Genomic DNA, 22,463 nt, shown 5'->3' with positions numbered 1-22,463 from the left:
TAATCTGGCTAAAGTACAAACCTGAAACTGGCCAGAAATCACTTGGCTTAGTAAATCAACATAGGTGAAAGCCTAGGACTAGTATTTCCTTTTTCTCTCTAGAAATGATTTTATCTTTTTAAAAGATCTTATTTATTTATTTGACAGAGAGAGAGACAGTGAGAAAGGGAACACAAACAGGGGGAGTGGGAGAGGGAGAAGCAGGCTTCCCACTGAGCAGGAAGCCTGATGTGGGGCTCGATCCCAGGACCCTAGGATCATGACCTGAGCCAAAGGCAGATGCTTAACGACTGAGCCACCCAGGCTGCCCTCCAGAAATGATTAAAAGAACAAATAATTTCCTTTTGAAAGATGACATCTCCTCCTCTCTCCCCGAAAGGAAAGCAATCTTCTACTTCACTAGAAGTAGACAATACAAGAAGCCTTAAAATTTAATTCTTAGAGAAGTTGTTCTATTTAACTGCACTTCTATCATGGAAACGATATTACAGTGATAATAAAAAACTGGGATATTTGGGAAAGCTCTGGACCTATACCTCAAGAATGTTAAAGGCTTATGATATACTATTAATCATCTTTTAAAAGATGATTATAATTGATCAGTTTTACCAAAAATATGAACAGAATAAATCCTAGGAGAATACCACTCAGTTCACAACTTTAAGCATCCCAGTAAGAGCTCCTGGCTTTGTTTCGACTGAAAAATGGCTTACATTGTAAAGAACTGTTTAGATTAAGGATATGTGGTAAGGAACAGGGTTTTGATCTCCAAATCATTGTTCCATATTTGAAAGTAGGGATTCAGAGCAAAAAGAGAGGATAGGGGAGAAGGAATTAACATTCTCTCATTCAATAAATAAGCAACAAATGCCTATCATGCACCAGCCTCGGCGCAAGGCCCATGGTGTAGAATAAACAAACACTATCCTTATATATATTAAGCGTCACTTTTGGCACTTTACAACATGTTCTCAAATGATCCTCACAACAACTTCACAAAAAGATAGAAAATAGGATGAAACCTTGGGCTCTCTAGAACACATGATGGAATTCAGCCAACAGCCAATTTCATCAATGACCTGCATTCTCAGACTCATGTACTAAATCATCTTGTTCTCTCAAGCTCCAAGAAACCACCCTTCAACAATCCTGAGGCTTAAATTTAAAACAAAAACAAAACAAAACAGGGCGCCTGGGTGGCTCAGTGGGTTAAGCCGCTGCCTTCGACTCAGGTCATGATCTCAGGGTCCTGGGATCGAGGCCCGCGTCGGGCTCTCTGCTCAGCAGGGAGCCTGCTTCCTCCTCTCTCTCTGCCTGCCTCTGCCTGCTTGTGATCTCTCTCTGTCAAATAAATAAATAAATAAAATCTTTAAAAAAAAAAAAAAAAAAAAAAAAAAAAAAAAAAAAAAAAAAAAAAAAAAAAAAAAAAAAAACACCGAAATGAACACTTGATCACTAAAAGCTGATGGTGGGGTGTACAGAACTGGTATGGTATTTTATTCTCCAGATTAATTCTTCAGCAAGGTGGTATGAAATGAGACAAACCAACTTTTAGGTTTCCCAAAATTTTAACTGAATTGTAGAGTACAATTTTTAAAGGAATGAGACACCTAATTTTTCTCCGTCATACACTAACTCTAAAGCACGGTACCACCCTCCCTCCCCCGCGAAATACACACACACACACACACACACACACACAGTTTAACAGCTGTTTCAGAACAAAACAGCTGCTGTTTCTTGGTGCTAAGAGAACAATTCTTGCAGTCAAAACGGCTTTGGGCAAGCTATGAATCTCACTTCCCTTAGCTGCATTTATTGCCTACAGATGACGCTCGGGAGCGTGCTTCGTAAACACTGAGCCACAATACAGACAGTATTCCTTCAATTTTTAGTTTTCAACCTAAGAGTAGCAAGATACGATACAGCCCCATTTGACATCAAGCAGCCTGGACTCTGACAAGAACATCAAAGATCCTAACCATCGCGGGCCACTCCAGAGACAACTAGCTCGCTCCATCATCCGAAGCGCATCCGCACAGCGTGGAGGGAGCGACTACGTCACCAGGACACCCGCCACTCGCACCTCCACAGCCTTGGCCCGGCCAGCTGTTTCGGCCGAGCGGGGCCTGCCTGGCTGGAGCAGCGCTCTCCCGGCCGAGCCCCGGGTGGGGGAGGGGGTACAGCCAGGCTGGCGCTCGGCCCCCTCTCTCTCACCTGTTCGAGCGCCGCCTCTTCAGGAGGGCCCGGGTTGGGGGCACCGGCCGGTCACAGAAACGGAAAATGGTGCCGAGAATCCTAACCAGCCATTTGTACATACCAAGCCCAAGCAGCAGCGGCGGCCGACACACCCCGAGAAGCAAACCCCAGAGCTGTCGCCGCCGCTGCCGCCTTCGCCGCCTCGGCCACCACCGCCTAGGCTCAGTCGCCGACTTGTGACGCGATCGGAGGGCCCACAGATAAAACGTCCAGAGGGCTATAGGAGCCCCCCCGCAACCCCGCCACCACTCCTGACGTCACCTCCTCCCGCCCGACCGGAAAGCATCTTCGTCCTCAATCTGCGCACGCGTAGCTTCGCCCCACCTTCTCCTCCCGAACCTAGCAACCGGAATGCGTGCGAGACGGTCCCAGTCCAATCGCTGACGAGATCGAAAAGGCTGTGGGCGGGGTTTTCTCTTCCCTCGGAGCCAGTCGCCGGACGGCCCGCGGGGCAAGGCCCACTGGCCGCACGTGAGGCTTCTCCACCCGGGAGGGAGCGCTCGGAACGCCTGAAATACAGTAGGTGTTCTGTAACCGTTTGTTGAGGGCACAAAATATAGGTAGTTAACATCAATTAACAAATGTTTATCCTGTTAACCGCCCTTTAGTTTGCATATACGTTCCGTCTAGTACTTTACACACATGGTCACCTGCGTTTCTCCCAGCACCCCCAGGCGATGGGGAGGAGTCTTGTGCCCATGTTTAAATAAAGAAATCCAGCGTAGAGCGATTAAGTTATTTGCCTAAAGTCACAGAGCTAACTAGTGGTGTAGCTGGATTGGAACCAGGATCTGAGAGCCCGCGCCAGTCCCTGGCCCTTGCTGTGAGTCTAACCCTGAGAGACACGATTACGAATTGCAAGATAATTACGTGCCAAGTGCGGTAGGAACCAGAGAAAGGAAAACCACACCCTGGGGAGGGACGGGGAGGGGCAGAACTCAAAAGAGAGCTTCACTGACCCTATAAGAGGCCTTACCTGAGGCCCAGGAGTACCTATTGGCCTCCTCCCCCACCCCTCCGAGGCTGCCCTGGAGTGCTGATTAACTCTCGCTTTGTTATCTAGAAATCACACTTTTGGTTAATTTAAATCAATGAGAAAAAGTCCCACCGTATTTAGTGACAGAATATCCAGTCCCCTTCTCCAAACGGTACTGGAATCCTTCTTTTTTCCTGCCCCACAAATCCATTCCTGACTTTCACTTGACCCTTACCTAGGCTTCAGTTAAGGGCAGACTTCCCGGCTTGCTTGAACTTTAACACAGGCACTCCCTATGACAGCTGTGTCCCTTGCTCGGTAAAGTGTCCTGGAATTCTGGTGCAAGTCACCACTTGGAGCCCCAGGACCACGAGCTACCCACCTATGCCTGTCACACCTCTGGAAGAAAATCCCAAGTGTGGCCATTGGCCCCTCCCTTCATTCTCCAAATACCGCTAACACCAGACTATCACTGAGAGTTTGAGAATAGAATTACAAAGACCAAAAGATTTTTTTTTTTTTAAAGAAACTGTTTAATTTCTATCAACCTTGTTCCACGTGGTTTGCCTTTGTGGAAGAGCAGCTTAAGACCACTCAGTGGTTGTTCCTACCCATTCCGTGGCCTGAGCAGTGGGAGCTGCAGACCAGTCTTCAGCAGCTGGCTGGGCGCTCCAGTCTTTAGTAGGGAACTGCTGAATTGGCCCAGAGGGCACCTGCAGCCTTCAAACCGGTCTGCAACTTCAGGCTGAGTAGCAGTGAACTCAGGAGCTGGAGCCGTCCATTTGATGAGGGAGCAGAAGGCAAGCCAAAGACAAAGCATAAGCGGACACCCTGCAACCTCCCCCCCCGACCCTCACTTCTGGGTGGGACACCTGTGACAGTCCTCCAAGAATCTCCCAACTATCTTAATGTTAATACCTTGCTAGAGAGGAAGACAACCTTAACTTGACAATGGCAAGGCCTCCAGTATCTCATAGGTACCTTGTAGGTCAGTCATCTTTAGCACATGTAAGTTATTTTGAAACCTCTCTTTTCCTTACTTCACAAGACTCCTGACTATATAATCACCACTCCTCAAGCCCCCAGGGCAGCAACTCTCTCTGCCCACAGGTTTTATCCCCGCGCTTTAATAAAACCACCATTTTTCACTAAAGACATCTCATCTTTCTTGGTGGTTGGCTCCAGACCCCACCTTACCTCACCTCTATTCCAAAGCCTCATCACATTCACCCTGCCATTCCTCCTGGGTCACAGTCTTCCCAGCATCAGTCTGCTCTTCCTTTTCCAACTCTTCAGAATCTCTGCAGAAGTAGGGATCAGGCATGATCTCCCATGGGTGTTCAGGGGAATTGGTGCCACAGATGCACAGAACTTCCCCGGCCAACATCAGACCCACTTGACTGGGCTCCCTTGTTGTTGCGAGGGATGGCCATGTCCACATAGCACTAGGGAGAATCTGTGTTACATGAGCCATGGTAGGCAGGTTAACATAAGACACCTCTGTGAGAGGCTGGTGGGCAGCCCTGGGATCAGTAACCACTAGAAGTCTTGGCTCCCAGAAGGCTGCCTGGATCTGGTTAGTGAAGGTTCTGGGAGTGAAATGGCTGGCCATAAGAGGGGCTCCAAGAGCACAGGACACTTCAGCACAACTTGCTGGCCAACATTCCTGGACATTTTCTTTTAAGCACCGATTTCCACCACAACAGTGGCACAAGTGGCCAGCAGAAGCTTCTCCCAGGTTCTCTTCAGATTTATGATGTAGATCCCATTACTTTTTCTTTTGTATGTAGACTGTTCCATTTGGAAGTCAAGTTTGGTGCCACCTAAGCGAATTCACACTGCAAGGGATTTGAAGACATCTTCCTTCTTCATTGCAGGACATCAAGGGCTCCAGACATTGTACAAGTTTCCCTTTAAGTTATCATAGGAATGTAGAACAATGCCAGTGGATGGACCCCTCGCGGAGGAGTGTGGAAAGCAAAGACCAGTTGATCTAGAAGTGACTATTAAAAGTACTGCATCCAGGGGCTCCTGGGTGGCTCAGTGGGTTAAGCCGCTGCCTTCGGCTCGGGTCATGATCTCAGGGTCCTGGGATCGAGTCCCGCATTGGGCTCTCTGCTCAGCAGGGAGCCTGCTTCCTCCTCTCTCTCTCTGCCTGCCTCTCTGCCTACTTGTGATCTCTCTCTGTCAAGTAAATAAAAAAAAAAAAAAAGTACCACATCCAACGTCCATTGCTCTTTGCCTCCTGGAAGGACTTTCCTTCCCTCAAACGTCATCTCTCCACTAGTCTCAACATCTTTCATGAGAGAGATAGAAGAGAATTTCTCCTCCACCTCTACCCTGATGTGTTTCAGGCTGGGCTCTAAATTAACTCTAAAAAAGCACCTGCACATACACAAAATAAAATGTTAGTCACCCTCCATGAAAAGTGGAGGGCTTTAGAATTACCTCTGTCCAAACCCCCTGGGCCTCATGAACAAACAGTAACTCTTCAGTGGAGCAATGACCAGGCACCACCCTCACTTACTGCCCCACCCCCACCTCCACACACGTCCCCTTTTTGTCCTCTTACTGTCTCTGGTTGCCCTCTGAAAGAGAGAAAAGAAAGCCACTCAACCTTATAGTTTCTCCTGCCTGGGGTTTTGCCAGTTAGTGCCCCTGCCGTCCAGTGGTCCTCAGTAGAGGCATAGGCCAATGCCTGTCCACTGGCAAGGAGTGGGATTATCCTCACCCCTCAACCCACCACTGCTAACAGCCATTCCTGGACCTCAGAACTCTTCACAAGAGGGCTGGAGAGAAAATAAAAACAAAACAAAAACAAAAGCCCTATGGAAGAACAAGGACATGAAGGTTTCTTCCCTGGTTTGGATAACTTGAACCCTTGTACTGCTGGTGGTGCTTAGGTTTTCATTAGGGTATCCTCCATGGTTGCCCAGTTTTCTGAAAAGATCCTCTTCCTTGGGGCACCTGGGTGGCTCAGTGGGTTGCTTCTCTGCCTTTGGCTCAGGTCATGATCTCAGGGTCCTGGGATAGAGCCCCGAGTCAGGCTCTCTGCTCAGCAGGGAGCCTGCTTCCCGCCTCACCCCCTTGCCTGCCTCTCTACCTAGTTGTGATCTCTCTGTCAAATAATAAAATCTTTAAAAAAAAAAAAAAAAAAAAAGATCTTTTTCCTTCTCTTCCTCCTGCGGAGATCCTCTCTTTCAAGCCTTTCCAAGGCCCATCCCTAATTCTCCTCCTGTCCACAGAACAGTAAAGACCCAGCTAGCCCTCCAATTCATTGTTCAATCTTGCACATTTTCCCTTTACCAGCACTCAGAGTGTTAAAAGATTTCTTGTGAGTTTTGGTCTTGCTGACCCCTGCCAGAGTTCTGGGCCATTTGATAGAAGTGGGTAGGAGCCCAATGGTGAGATGTTGTTGGTTTGGGCCTCTTGCGTCTAAAATCCAACATAGTTCACCACCCTGGAGATTAATTTCCTTCCGGGGATCAACTCTGGTATTCAAGAAAAACATACCCTCCTAATAATGGGACGTTGATCTTATTCAGTCTAATCTGGCCTTATTATCCAAAAGCAAGTAGAGTTCCTCGTCCTAGATTTTATTACAAAAGCTGCTCACGGGCTTGGACTGCCTTATGGAGAAGTAGCACCCCGCCCTACTTGAGCCTCCTTCCTAATCTGTAAAATAGAGGTAATCGAACCTGCTTCTCAGATCTGCAGGCCAATGAAATGTACTCATGTGTGTGATGGACTGACTTCAGCAGCCAGCATGGCCCAAAGCCTAATGTTTCTCTTCCCTCTTCTTCAACGATCTAATAAGCCAATTTACTGATCACTTCCACATCCTGCATTTTCCACGGGATCTGCCGTTTCCCCTCTCCAAACCCATCAGAACTGTCATTTCTGACATTTCTGTCATTTCTGACAGTAGTTCTGATGGTGCCTGATCGTTTCTCAGGCCATTGAAAAGCCACCTCCTCTTCTATTCTGTCCCTCTTGTATTTATTTGCAGGGTGATCCCTCTTTTGTTGTCTTTTGTGGTGGTGGTTAAGGAAGGCAAATTTATACTGTTGTTCTTATTTATTAAGTGTCGCTCTCCCAGCAAGAACGACCAGGAGACACGGAGTGACAGGCTTGCGAATCTTTATTGTTCTCCTCTTACCCGGATGTTTACCCCTATTTGTATCCCCTCTCCTCCCATCAGCAGACTGTACATGTGAAAGGAAGCCTGATAGCATGATAAAAAGCACGCAGTGTCCTCGGGCTACCTGTTCTGGGCATAGCCAATCATCTTTCAGGTGGTGCGCAGGTCCTCTGTCTGGCCGCAGGCGCAAGCGCCATGTTGTCTGCTATGTACAAAGCTGCCCCCGACAATTAAGGAAAATAAATTTATAAATTAAATTTGTTGTTTTCTGTTACTAAATCACTAAAAGTGGTTGGGTTGATTCTCATCAAATTCCACATGTTTTTTTGGAGTAGTCTGACTTCAACTATGGAGCAACCCTGATTCTTTGGAGATCCCTAGGGAGAACCTCAAAAAGAAAGGAACCTCTGGGAGGACGTCAGGGGTTCCCAGTTTCCCATCCAGAAGAGGAGGATGACTCTAAGCAAGAAAGACCCTGATGAGTTAACATGAATACCTCAAAGGGCTCATGATGGTTTCAAATGAGGGCCCAAGACAGATGTTACAGGCATGGATTCTTCCAGAGTTGCTTCTCACTGAGACAAATCTGTGTGCCTGCTCTGTGTATATAACTAAATAATGAGGATGCAAGATTCTTGTGACCAATCTGTGGAAAGCCAGTTAAAAATAAAAACGGAGGGCACCTGGGTGGCTCAGTGGGTTAAGCCTCTGCCTTTGGCTCAGGTCATGATCTCAGGGTCCTGAGATCAAGCCCCACATAGGGCTCTCTGCTCAGCAAGAGAGAGCCCCCCCTCTCCTCTGCCTGCCTCTCTGCCTGCTTGTGATCTCTCTTTCTCTGTCAAATAAATAAATAAATAAAATTTAAAAAATAATAATAAAAATAAAAACTGGATTCTGATTCTAATAATAATAATTTAAACCTGTAGTTTAAGATCTAAATAAATCTAAAATATATGGTACCAATGGATATTAAATACTGGACAGTAAAAATTTTTAAAGAAATTTTTAAAAAAATTTTTAGTGAACTTTAATTTTTTAAAAGATTTTATTTATTTATTTGATAGAGTGGGAGAGGGAGAGAGCACAAGCAGGGGGAGCAGCAGGGAGAGGGAGAAGCAGGTTCCCTGCTGAGCAGAGAGCAAGAAGTGGGGCTCAATCCCAGGACCCTAGGATCATGACCTCAGCCCAAGGCAGACACTTAACCAACTGAGACACTCAGGTGCCCCTTTAATGAATTTTCAATTAATAAAGAATTTTGCCTCTGTCTTGCCAGTGTGCCTACAGGCCTTGCTAGAGCCCTCTACTCTTGAAACCCTCTGAGCAGCACTCTGCAAAGAAGCACTTACTTAAAAGCACTGGACTTGCATTTATTTTGTTTGATACATTGTTTGTGAGGAAGTCATGGTTTCTAAAACAAAGTAGCTCTATTCCATGAAAAATACTTCTCAGGCCAGAAAAGTAGTACGCAGGTGTTTTCCTTACTGTTTTGTAATAGAGTACTAAAAAATTATCCACATAATAATGTTAATAAGCTAGCCTAAATGTATTATTCTCTATATATTTATATTATTTCTCACATTTTTTTAAGGATTTTATTTATTTATTTGACAGAAAGAGATCACAAGTAGGCAGAGAGGCAGGCAGAAAGAAAGGAGTAAGCAGGCTCCTCAATGAGCAGAGAGCCCGATGCAGGGCTTGATTTCAGGACCCTGAGACCATGACCTGAGCTGAAGGCAGAGGCTTAACCCACTGAGCTACCCAGGCATCCCAATATGTCTGTCTTCTTGAGAGAAGGAGCTGATGAAGTTCTAGAACCTAGGTGAGCTCTGCAAGTTAACTATTTGCTTATTGTTCATGGCAGTCAGGGCTGCCTGAGGGATGCTACACTTATGGAGGGGAAAGGGTGAAGAGGGGGTGCAAGGCGCCAGCTTTTGCTTTGTCCTCAGCCAGCCTCCTGCTCCCTCATCAGAGCCACCCCCTATTCTTTCTTATTATTTTTTATTTTATTTTATTTTAATTTTTTTAAAGATTTTATTTATTTGTCAGAGAGAGAGCGAGTGAGAGCGAGCACAGGCAGACAGAGTGGAAGGCAGAGTCAGAGGGAGAAACAGGCTCCCTGCGGAGCAAGGATGTGGGACTCGATCCCAGGACGCTGGGATCATGACCTGAGCCGAAGGCAGCTGCTTAACCAACTGAGCCACCCAGGCGTCCCTCTTTCTTATTATTTTTTTAAACGGAAGCCTGAGAAATGTTCAATCAATGAATGAAGAAATGAAACAAATATACAGATGAGGGGACGGTTGCCCTGTTCTCCTTGTAGAAAATGAATCAAGGAAACTTATTTTTCCAAAGTGCACAGCTGGCAAGAGATTGTGGGGTCACTGTTGCAGATAAGAAGACGTTAGAGTGAGTCATAGAGCAGCTTGGAGCACTAGACTAGGGTGAGAGAGGACATAGGTCACCTTCCTTGACCGTTGGCGCCAGTGAGAGCTATAAAACCACCTCCCCTCAGTTCCAGGACACTTCCATACCTGTTTTTCCTGTCCACACATTTGGAAGCTTGCCTGCCCCCTTTCTATTCTGCTCTCTGTAGCAAGTGATTTCTAGGTTAAGGGAAAAAAAAAAAAAAAGAGCCAGTGAATAATACTAAGTTGGAAATGAGACGAATTGTGTTATTCTTGAGTTCTGATCATTTATCAGGGTCATCATATTGAGAAAACTGACCATTATTCACTCTCGACTAGCTGATGAGCAACGAAGAAATGGTTTTCCTCAGAATACCTTGTAGTAAATGTTAACACTCAAATAGTTAGGAGTTGGCCCATCTTTTGGAATTTTTAAAGACTTTTATTCTGAAATAATTATAGGTTCACAGGAAGCTGCAACAATAGTACAGGGATGTGTCGTGTACCCTCACCCAGAGTCCCCCAACTCTGTAACATCTTACATAAGTAGAATGGAGAAAATTGATGTTGGTCCAATCTACAACTCAAATTTAGATTTTACCAGTTTCACATGCACATATGTGTGTGTGTTCATGTGTGTGTGTTTGTGTGTAGTCCTGCCCAATCTTATCACCTGTGTAGATTGCCCTGACCAACCCACAAGCAAAAGACAGAATTAATTCCCCTCTCAAAGATTCCCTGCGCACCTGTTCTCCAGTTTGCCTCACCTTTCCTCCCCCCAGCCCCCATCCTCTGAAATGCTTTATGTTTTTTCACATTTGAAATTTCTTTTTTTTTTTTTCATATTTGATATTTCTTACTAATTCTCTTTCTTTGAGAGTATGAGTTCTCCCATTGATTCTTGTATTGTTTTCAATGCTCTAAATAGAAAACAGCACACAGCTGGGGAATCAGATGTCACCTTCTGTGCCTACTGGCAGGAAAATCATTAACAATAATACAAAGAGGCCTCCTAAGGGAAATGATTCTTATTCCTATAATTGGCCGGTTTCCAGGAAAAATGTACATTAGCTCTGCCTAGATAAAGGCTTGGCGAGGTACAAAAACTGATAGGAGCTCAACAAATATTTATCAGACAAGCACACTGATCCAGCAGTGAGCAATGCATTCCATAAACAGGTTCCTAAGAGAATGTGGAACAATTCTCCATTTGTTCCAGAGGGCGGTTGTTTCCAAATCAGTAAAGCTTGCTGCAAATGGAAAAATAAAAAAGCTAGCAGGTCCCCTATTTGTTTTTCTCTGTGTATTCTTAATTTATTTCTCCAGCAGGAGACAAAAGATGAAAACAGACTACAGAACTGACTGACATCATTCACCTGAAACATCACTGCTGTCAGGTGCCCTCCATTCCTAAAATCCACTTGATCCCTCTTCTCAGCCTGGAGCAGCCCTGCTTTCCAACAGGAGGGAAAGGTGTGGAGGACATAGCCACGTAGGTCATAGGAGTGACACAGGGCTCAGCAAGCTTACCTTCGTAGCAGGCACAGAGCTGTGAACTGTACTTAGAATAGTTCATTGAATCCAGAAAACAGCCCTGTGAGATAGGTGGTCTTGTTTTCTTCATTTGACAGTTGAGAAAAGTAAGAGTTTGAGAACGGAAATGTTCTTAAATGTGGCTTCAAGCCATACCACTATTGAGTGGAAGACGTGAGATGTGGACCACTGGTCGGGAGTCCTGGCATTCATCAGGTGTGAGGTATGACCCAGAATCTACACACAGTGCTTTGAAAAGTCCCCCAGGGGAGATCTCAGGTACTGACTCTTTGGGAAGCATTGCTTGAATCTACTTCCTGCAAGGAATCCCCTGCTGTTGGGATGGAGTACAGACACAGAGGACTGATAAACTTCTATGAGAGATGCTGTTGCTTCATGAATGCCTATTTCAGGCAGACAGTGCTAAACGACTAGTGGCTTTTGCCCTGGTGCTCCAGAGGGAAACATATTCTTCAGTTGTTCCTGTCTTTATTTATAAATTCAGGGCGCCTGGGTGGCTCAGTGGGTTAAGCCTCTGCCTTTGGCTCAGGTCATGATTTCAGGGTCCTGGGATCGAGTCCCGCATCAGGCTCTCTGCTCCTCTCTCTCTCTGCCTGCCTCTCTGCCTACTGTGATCTCTCTGTGTCAAATAAATAAATACAATCTTTAAAATAAATAAATAAGTAAATTTATGTTTCAGCTCATCAAACCCCCACCAGCCTGAGTAAAGGCTACCGACACCTCCACCAGAGGGAATTAAATTACCCTGTAGCCGTGGGAGCACAAGTTCAGTTACTTCCAACACTGAGGTGGATAGGTTCTGACACAGCTCTCTATTTAAAGCTTTTGTGCTTACTTTTCTTTTAAAAAGGAGGGGGAGAAAGAGGGGGAGAAATAGGAACTCTGGATAAGAAGAAATAAAAGTGGGCGCCTGGGTGGCTCAGTGGGTTGAGCTGCTGCCTTCGGCTCGTGTCGTGATCTCGGGGTCCTGGGATCGAGTCCCACATGGGGCTCTCTGCTCGGCAGGGAGCCTGCTTCCCTTCCTCTCTTTCTGCCTGCCTCTCTGCCTACTTGTGATCTCTCTCTGTCAAATAAATAAATAAAATCTTCAAAAAAAAAAAAAAGAAGAAGAAGAAGAAAAAATAAAAAGTATGTATAATGCCATAAAAATTTTCTTTAACCTGAAGCCTATTTGAACATTTACCGGGGAATGATTAGGCTTAATGAAATGTTCTTTGCAAAGTCTAAAGACTGCCAAATGAGGCAGGAGTGTGTGAATTAACATAAAAAGTAGTTTTGTGTTCACAGGCCAACAGAATAGTCATTGCATTTGTTTCATTCACAAGGACAGGGAGGCAAGTATCTCAAAGCACACTTGATTTCAACATACCACGCCAAACGACTAATAAACCGCCCACAAAGAATGAAACTATTTTGAACTCGTCATTCTGCAAGTACACATTAGGATATTAAGACATGCATACAATTTTTAAAAAGATATGCATAAAATTGTGTCAGGCAAAAATGTACCAACCTTCCACTGAAAAAAGAGGAGGAGTCAAATATCCTGAAAGGGTTGGGACCTGCCTGCCGTCCCTCTCTGGAACTTCCTGTTATCACCACACCTCTGGATTAGTCCTCTGAACTCTCTCTGAGCAAAGCCCTCTGAGAAACTAGGCTCTGGGCAGGACACCCTTCTTGTGAATGTGACGCACACTCTCTCCAGTTTCCATATGCTGAAATTATACTTCTTCATCAGTTTGCTGTGCTTGGTCAAATCAGGTAGGTCATTTATTGAATGGCTTTCTTAATTATTTAAAAACATTACTAGCAGTATTGTCACTTTGCATTTTATTAGCCCAGTTCCTTCAGTGGACTTTTAAAGCTTTATTTAATCACTTTTAAGGAAACAAGGTATGGGTTAAATGGGCTTGCAAATCCTGAAAAGCTTTTTTTTTCTCAGTAATAAAAGAGATTATGACTTCTTTCGATTAACTGGTTTTTCTGATGTACAAAAAAAAAATGTGCTGGGAAATCTAAAAGTTATTTTCTCTCATAGTTAAGTCTTCTGTGCCTTTCCACCTCTATAAAATAAGGTCAGTTATTTTCCAGAAATCTTAAGTTTTCTTTTATTATGCTATCTAATATATACAGGAAAGGTTTTTATAAGCTTTCGGTAACAGTTTATTTCAGTTATCTTTTAGGAAAACATGACTTTATGTAAACCCCTTGGGATGGTGCCTGGCATATTGATAACTGAAAAATTATTAATCAAAATGAATATAAATTAAAACAGTGATGTACAGGGTCTGCTGGCTGGCTCAGTCAGAAGAGCATTCAACTCTTGATCTCAGGGTCATGAGCCTGAGCCCCACATTAAGTACAGAGACTACTAAGTGAATAAATAAGTAAGGAAATAAATAAATAAAACAGTAATGTGCATAGCAGGGTAAGAAAAATAAAATGAAGTGGCTTTTTTGTTTTATTTATTTATTTATTTATTTATTTATTTATTCGATAGGCAGAGATCACAAGTAGGCAGAGAGGCAGGCAGAGAGAGGAAGGGAAGCAGGCTCCCCACTGAGCAAAGAGCCCAATGCGGGCCTGGGATCATGACCTGAGCTGAAGACAGATGCTTTAACCCACCGAGCCACCCAGTACCCCTGTTTTTTTTTTTTTTTTTTAAGAAACTTGGCTTTCTTAGGAATCCCGTCCTTTTTTCTTATGATAATTTAGTCTTGTGAAATTTTACCACAGTTTATGGTAATGAAGATTGGTACAATTTTCTTAAGGGAAATATGTTACTTATAGTATCCATAAAAATGTTCATGCCCTTTGAACTAGTAAAACCACTGCTGAGAATTTATTCTCAGGAAATGTCTTTTAAAAGGGAAAAAACGGGGCGCCTGGGTGGCTCAGTGGGTTAAAGCCTCTGTCTTCGGCTCAGGTCATGATCCCAGGGTCGTGGGATCGAGCTCCGCATCGGGCTCTTTGCTCAGCGAGGAGCCTGCTTCCTCCTCTCTCTCTCTGCCTGCCTCTCCGCCTACTTGTGATTTCTGTCTGTCAAATAAATAAATTTAAAAAAAAAATAAAAAAAAAATAAAAGGGAAAAAAAATCTTAAGAAGATGATTCTAACTATGTTACTTATAATAACTTGAAACTAGGTACAGCAAAAATGATTCTTTATAGAGGAATGGATGAAGCCCAATATATCAAACGTTTTAAAAAAATGTAGCCTTTAGAATAATTCTGAAGCTATGCAGAAATGTGCAAACATGTTTATAAAACAATGCCAAGTAGACAAAACAGAATTCAAACTTGTAGATAAACGAAGATTACAACTATGTTAAAATCACGTTATCTGTGCCTGCAAATGAGGCCTAGAAAGGGAATGGAAAAGTTAAAATAGTTGTATGAGGATTTCAGCCTTATATAAATAAATTTTTCTTAATTTGTGCTTTTGAAGTTGATTTAACAGTAAGTTACAATTACACTAATGATGTTATTTTTCACTGAGAAGTCAACATTTTAAAGTGTGTGTTTATTCTAATGTTTAAGTTTTAAAAAATGAACATAAGGGGATGCCTGGGTAGCTCAGTTGGTTAAGCATCTGCCTTCGGCTCCAGACAAGACCCCGGGGTCCTGGGATTGAGTCTCACGTCCGGCTCTTTAATCAGCCAGGAGCCTGCTTCTCCCTCTGGCCTTCCCTCGGCTGGGGTTCGTGCTCTCTCTCTCATAAGTAGATAACATCTTTTTTAAAAAAATCATTAAAAAAATAAAATAAAATAAATTTAAAAATGAACATAAATTTAGAGATAATTTTAGGGGAGTGGGCTAACCCTGACACAAAAAAAACTGATGCTGATTTGTGGGTATTTTCTTTCAGTCTTGCATTATATAGCTCTATATACAACGTTGGAACTTAATTTTTTTGTGACCTGCCTTTATACTTATCATTACGTTATCAGTAAAGTCTTATTTTAAATGATTCTAGAAGACTCACTGATGAATGATAGAATCTAAACAGAGACACACTACAATAAACTTCTGTAGCTAGAAGGAAAAACATAATTATAGCTGTAAGCTAAATTTAGACTTCTTGGTGTCTGCAAAACCATGAACTTGCAATTTCATGGGAGAGGGTGTTGAATAATATGCATCTGATAGCAGAAATTATTAATCACAAATACATAGACTTTCTGCTTTTCCCTTCTTTGGCTTGCTGTCCCCAAACCAACAAGTATTAAGATGTGATTCTGAAACATAGAGGATACAGGTCATTCACTATTGGAGATCTTTGTTCTGTTCCAATGTTTGTGAAATCATGATGGGAATATTTGCCATAATTTTAACAGTGAGCAAAACAATGGCAAGCAAGCTCTAGTGTGCCCCAGAACCCCCTGGGGACTTGTTTAAAATGCAGACCACTCCCAAAGATCCAGACTCCGTGGACATTGAGAAATGCCCAGAATTGTGCATTTCTAACAGACCTTCTGGCTTTTTCAGCTGCAGGTGATCCAAAGAACAAATGTTGATAACTATTGTTCTATATTAAGGCTGTGGTATAAATAATATTTTATCGGTACTTTGGCTTATGGAAATCTGTGTAAAACTACATAGATACTTGCCTAGAGAAGATAGCTTAGTGCCCAAAACAGAGAATTAGTTTCTCGGGTATTTAAAGTCTTCCTGAGATAATTTATAACTCCATGGTGTGTGTGTATGTGAATGTGTGTGAGAGAGAGAGACAGAGACAGAGACAGAGATAGAGACAGAGACGGAGAGAGACTTACCCTTCTCTGACAGAGACAAAGGTGAAAGGTAGTGGGTATGAAAGCACATATTTGTGCACATGATTAGGAGGTGAGAATGAGGAAATCTAGTATCTTATTTATTTTCTCCATTGTATCCTAGAAGTTATGCTGTTGGTTAAAAGCAGAAATGTTCAACCAAGATGGCATTTTGCCCATATGCTGCTTGCCTATATTTGTCAGGGTTTTAAAAAAGAAACAAGAGGTACTCCATCAGGTTTGGCCCTGACCAACTGGGAATGTTTCTGTCTGGGAGCAAGAATTTCCTGCCCCCTTCAAAGTGCTTCAGGCTACATCAAGAATCAAAAGGACATGACTCAGATGAGCAGCAGAAAATCAAATTTAATTTAGTACCTATGGGGATTCCACGGAGACACGGGGGTTTCAAGGGACAGTCACGCAAAATGAGGTATATATGTCATTCTGAATTAAGGAGAGGAAGGTAGAAGTCTGGGACCTCAGAGGGAAGGAAGAATTCATGGAAAAATGAAAAAGAGTAAGTGTGTGGTGAATGTGTTTGCTGGGCCACTCAGAAACAATGGGACATAGAGAACTTTGTTCAAAGAGGCCTTCCTGGGTTTCTCCCTGTCTGCACACCTAATTTGTAACAGTGTAGTTATCTACAGTGATAGCTCTCCCCCTGGAGCCGGTCCTCTATTCTTTCTAGGCTGTTGAGGGGGACGTAAAAAGCTTTTCCTGAATCTGCTGCGTTTTGATTACTTTTTTTTTTTTTTTTTTTTTTTAAGAGAGAGAGAGGGTTGGGGAGAGGCACAGGGAGACTTGAGAATCTTAAGCAGGGTTGGTACCCAGCATGGAGCCGAATGTGGGGCTTGATCTCACAACCCTGAGATCATGACCTGAGCTGAAATCAAGAGTCAGATGCTTAACCCACTGAACCATCCACGCTAAAGCACCCGATTGCTTTTATTTTTTATTTTTTTAAAGATTTTATTTATTTATTTATTTATTTATTTTATTTTTATTTATTTGACAGAGAGACAGAAATCACAAGTAGGCAGAGAGAAAGAGGAGGAAGCAGGCTCTCTGCTCAGCAGAGATGTGGGGCTCGATCCCAGGACCCTGGGATCATGACCTGAGCCGAAGGCAGAGGTTTAACCCACTGAGCCACCCAGGCGCCCCCATCGATTGCTTTTAACTCAAAATAATCTTCATGCCAAAGTGGCCTGTTTGGGGGCAGCCTGCCCTGGGCCCCTACACTTCACCATCTGGTTCAGAACAGGTTTCTAATGCCAAAATCAGTGTGGTTCCTCTGCATAAAATACATACATACATATATACATACGTGTGTGTGTGTGTGTGTATACCTGAGTTACTTTCCAGATTTAAAAATTGACTAGAGGGCGCCTGGGTGGCTCAGTGGGTTAAGCCGCTGCCTTTGGCTCAGGTCATGATCTCAGGGTCCTGGGATCGAGTCCCGCATCGGGCTCTCTGCTCAGCAGGGAGCCTGCTTCCCTCTCTCTCTCTGCCTGCCTCTCCATCTACTTGTGATTTCTCTCTGTCAAATAAATAAATAAAATCTTTAAAAAAAAAATTTGACTAGAATTTCATAGTAGGAAAATGTCACTTCCCACTTCTACCTCTTTTGAAAATAGGAGTCCAACTCATACTCTGATCTCTTCAAGGCAGTTTCTGGCCTCATGGGATTTTTAATTTCTGGGATTTTTGGAAATTACTTCAGAACAGTGTTTTCAGGCAAGCATAAAAATGTGCTCTAGTGTGGGCTACAGGAAACGTCGTGACTTCACCAATTAACATGTGGGGAGCTGTGTCTCGGAAGAGGACGAGTATCCTTTCCAGAATGTGGAATCCTTGACAATGTCTCCCTTCATCTTGGTATCACTGAATACTTTCCAGGAAACATAAAGCTAGTGTACCTATCTGTGGACCTCTGTTCTAAAGGAAGTTATTAACACCTCTGTCATGTTTGGGGGTGGGAGAAATGACAGCTTGAGCACACCTTGAAATGCAAAACTTGAAATAAAGGGAGTGTGAGTCAGGGCCATCCTTGTTTCACTTCCTGACTGCACACCGTGCTTCAAGGTTAACTGGGGTGGAATTTCACGGAGCCTGCCGCTTGGGTTTGACTAGTGGACTACACTTCGCCAACCATAAGTCGAAGAGAAACTGATGCTTTCGTTTGTAATCAGTTGACTCAGCCACATTGAGAGACTGAAATATGAACCTCCCTGTACTTATTGATTCTCATAGAAACTCGGGGATTTTCTCTCCTCCGCCCTCACTCCCAATTGCTTCATCAGTAGGTTATTTCCGTCCACAATTCCATCTTCTTTTTTCACTGAAAACTCTCTAGACACGAGTGAGGAGCCTCTTCTTTTTGTAGAAGTTTTCCCCTAGTCAGAAATGTGGGAAACCGGGGCGCCTGGGTGGCTCAGTGGGTTAAGCCGCTGCCTTCGGCTCAGGTCATGATCTCGGGGGTCTCGGGATCGAGTCCCGCATTGGGCTCTCTACTCAGCAGGGAGCCTGCTTCCTCCTCTCTCTCTCTCTGCCTGCCTCTCTGCCTACTTGTGATCTGTCTCTGTCAAATAAATAAATAAAATCTTAAAAAAAAAAAAAAAGAAAAAAGAAATGTGGGAAAATGAAATCAATTCCCAAAGCAGGTAGAAGCTAAAAAGCTAGAACAGTTGAGTGACACCAAGAAGAGCCTGGGCAGCTTCATTTTGCTTTCAGGTGGTAGGTCTTGTGAGGGTAAAGGGAGCTTATCCCTTGGAAGTCTCATCAGAAAGGGAGTGGGGTTGTCAGTGGTCTGTCTGAGGGAATCACACTTTCCTCTCCAGCTAGGACTCAGCTGAAATCGATCAGTCTAGAAAAACAGAGGTCTATCTGTTTTCTCTGTGGTATCCTAAGTAAATATAGCCAGTGGTTAAAAGACTAGAGGTGTCCTTGCAATTAAGAGGGCATTTTGTGTATCCAACACAGTTTTCTCTGGCAAACATAAAACAAGGTCACTGCTATAAGTAGTTCCTAAGGCTGAGAATAAGAGTACTTTATTTTTGCCGGAGCAACTGCGAACCCTCCCCACAACAGACTCACTAAAGTGGGGGCTTTATTTAATGGTATGAAGTGGAGGTCCATCACTCAGTTCCCAAGAGGAAAGAAAAACTGGAAACTGGAGGCCTGTTTCGATGTTGAAAAAAGTGAATCTTCTGCCCAGTTAACCCCAAAAGACTTCACCTTTTCACTCTGGTCTTTCCATGAAAGTTTGAAATTATAGGAACCATTTCTTAAAACAGTTGTATTGTGATGTAATTCATACATAAGATTCACCCCTTTAAAGTGTTATTCTACGGTTTTTAGTGTATTCACAGAGACGTGCAACAATCACTAGTCAATTTTAGAACATTTTTATGACCTTAGAAAGGAAACTGGCACCATTGAGCTACGGTACCCTTTTTCCCCGACTTCCTCCTTCCCCCAGCCCTTAGCAACCACTGATTTACTTTCTGTCTTTATAGATTCCCCTACTCTGGACATTTCATATGAATGGAGTAATATAATTTGTGGTCTTTTGTGACTAACTTCTTCATTTATCATAATGTTTTCACGATTTATCCTTATGGTAGCATATTGAAGCGTGTTTGTTAACTGAAGGGTATTTAATTAGCCAGAAAGTCCTGCTTAACATAAAGGTGACAAAACACCTATTTGGTCAGTATTTTATTTTATTTTATTTTTAAGTAATCTCTGCACCCAGTGTGAGGCTCAAACTCACAACCCTGAGACCAGACTTTTCATGCTCTACCGATGGAGCCAAACAGGTACCCCCGGTCAACATTTTAATTGCAAGGGTGATGTTTGCTTATTTTCAGATCTTTTAATTAAAATTAAGAGATATTTTAATTTCTTGCTATATTAATTTTTTTTAGATTTGGGTTGTCTTTGGTTAGTAAGACTTCCCTGGAAATTCATTTTCCTAAATTAGGTGCCTCAGGTCCTTTCAAATGAGCTAGTTTGCAGATCTTAGCATTTTGTGTCTGAAAGGAATGCAAGAGATTAGCTAAATCTCTAAGGAATGAGGAACTAATCTGTCATATGAGAACAAGGATGGCCCAAAGAGATTTTGGTTAATGACAGAGTCAGAACCAAACCCAGTTCTCTGGCCAGGAAGAAACACTGTCACCTGTATACTGGCTAATACACTCCCTTTCCCAAAGTCCTTCCAAAATGATGGAAAGAAGGTAGTTAGTTTTTATTGAGCACTTGCTTTATGTCAAATCCCATGCTAAGCAATTTACTTATTTTACTTGGCCTTCATAACAATCCTATAAGATCAACACTTTGTCAGGGAGCAAGAATCTCCTGTCCCCTTCAAGGTGCTTCAAGCCAGACTGAGAATCAAATGAGCATGAGACAGATTAACGACAGAAAATAGAATTTAATTTAGTACCATGGGGAATCCACGTAGACATGGAAACTCCAAAGGACAGTCAGGCAAAATAAGATATATCTGAAATTCTGAATTAAGGAGAAGAAGGTAGCCTGGGACTTCAAAGGGAAGGAAAGAATTCAGGAGAAAATGAAAAAGATGTGTCTGGTTAAATGTGTTTGCTAGGCCACTCAGAAACAATGGAACATAGAGTACTTTGATCAAAGAGTCATTGCTAGGTTTCTCCTTGTCTACACACCTAGTTCATAACAGTGTGTAGTTATCTATGGTGACAGCTCTCCTCCTGGAGCCAGTCCTCTATCTATTCTTTTTAGGCTGTTGAGGCATAAAAAGCTTTTCCTGAATCTGCTGGATTTTGATTGCTTTTTAACTCAAAACAATCTTCATGTCAGCTAGCCCACATTCAAGTGGGCCTCTATAAATATTAACCAACTCATCATACACATCATCAACAACCATTAATTTTTTCACATTTACTATGTACCAGCTAATACTTTAAATGCTTCATAGACATTATCTCTAGTTCACACCACAGCCCTGACAGCAGGGATTAGGGTGAGGTCAGTGAATCACTCATCAGGTGCAAAATTTAAGGGAGTAAGGGAGACCCAAACTCAATAATCAAGATAAATTATATTCATGATTTTAATGCAGTCAAAATATTTTTCATATTTTAACACAATATATAAGTGATATTTTAATATTTAAGTAATATTTTCCTGGAAATAATATGCATATTATCTATAATGCGTTCTCACTGTATATAATAAATGATACACATAAGTGATGTTTTGGGGGCACAAGTATATTTTAATGTAATGTCTTTGGAAATGAAAATCAGTGCAAATAAGTCATTGATAAAAAAATATTCAGGGACACCTGGGCGGTGTGGTAGTTTAAACATCTGACTCTTTAGGTTTCGGCTCAGGTCATGATCTCAGGGTTGTGAGACTGAGCTCTGCATCAGGCTCTGGGCTCAGCAGGGAGTCTGCTTGGGATTCTCGCTCTCCCTCTCCCCCTTCCCCCACTCAGGTGTTCTGTCTTTCTAAAATAAATAAATAATTTTTTTTTTTTTTTTTAAATATCAACATTTTAAATAAAGACAGACTATTACTTGTTTTACAACTCTGTGTTATTGTAGAATAGGAGTGGTCATTTCCAATTCGCCGGCCGTTCCTGGGCCTATGCCATTTTCATTTCCTTGCTACGTGGCTTGGTTTATCAGAGCTGATGATGGTGTCTGAACAGACTGAATGGCAAAGGGCCATGTCTATGGTCATGGTTTTTGACTGACTATCGAGCTAAACTTTTCCCTGCTTGATTCAAAATATGGGAGGATATTTTGATTAGTATACATACAGGGTTTTTTTTTTTCTTTTGTCTCAGGCTCCATATGGCTCTGCAGAGCACTGCCTAACTGGCATTCCTATGATCATTTTACACAAGTGTAGCTGAGGCTCCAAGAGGTTAGGCAATTAATCACCAAGGGTCACATAGCTAGGAGGCAATGGAGTTGACCTGACCCTGAAATCTGTGCTCCAAAGTCATGTTGTATTTTGTTTAGGACATTAGACCAAGGTTGACAAACTTTTTCTGGAAAGAGCCAGACAGTAAATATTTTCAGCTTTGTGGGCCATTGGTAACTTTTACAACTGCTCAACTCTGCCTGACATCAGGAAAGCAGCCATAGACCATACATAAACAGTCCTGGCTGTACTTGGCTGCGGGTGACCTTGCATTATTCGACCATAACAAAATACTGCAGGCACAGATATGTTATCTCTGAAGATGTTCTCTCCAGGTTTCTTTAACATCTTACTCTGCTCTCACCTCAGCCTGTTCTCCATCGGAGTTGGAATTCCTCATTAGATGGGAGACATCACCCATCCAATGGTCATTTTCCAATCGTTA

The 22,463-nt window shown here is 42.9% G+C and overlaps 2 protein-coding genes and 1 pseudogene across 2 annotated transcripts in view; 1 reads left to right on the top strand and 2 right to left on the bottom strand.

Annotated features, from left to right (window-relative positions):
• The window catches only part of SENP2 (SUMO specific peptidase 2), a 34,768-nt gene extending 32,254 nt beyond the window's left edge, over nucleotides 1-2,514 (bottom strand). Inside the window, 1 exon segment of the mRNA XM_045088715.1 lies at nucleotides 2,218-2,514. Within this exon segment, the coding sequence (XP_044944650.1) occupies nucleotides 2,218-2,318 (101 nt within the window). The 5' untranslated portion in view covers nucleotides 2,319-2,514.
• A 1,282-nt stretch (nucleotides 2,515-3,796) lies between these two features.
• On the bottom strand, nucleotides 3,797-5,133 carry LOC123394425 (annotated as a pseudogene).
• Nucleotides 5,134-12,788: 7,655 nt separating this feature from the next.
• The window catches only part of LIPH (lipase H), a 48,761-nt gene continuing 39,086 nt past the window's right edge, over nucleotides 12,789-22,463 (top strand). Inside the window, exon 1 of the mRNA XM_004745186.3 lies at nucleotides 12,789-13,096. Within this exon, the coding sequence (XP_004745243.1) occupies nucleotides 13,048-13,096 (49 nt within the window). The 5' untranslated portion in view covers nucleotides 12,789-13,047. The remainder of the gene's footprint in view (nucleotides 13,097-22,463) is intronic.

Source organism: Mustela putorius, unplaced genomic scaffold, assembly GCF_011764305.1.
Source record: "Mustela putorius furo isolate JIRA1106 unplaced genomic scaffold, ASM1176430v1.1 tig00003834_pilon_pilon_pilon, whole genome shotgun sequence".
Taxonomy (NCBI): domain Eukaryota; kingdom Metazoa; phylum Chordata; class Mammalia; order Carnivora; family Mustelidae; genus Mustela; species Mustela putorius.
The sequence above is the reverse complement of the archived record's forward strand: the minus strand, read 5'-3'. Positions and strand labels throughout refer to the sequence as shown.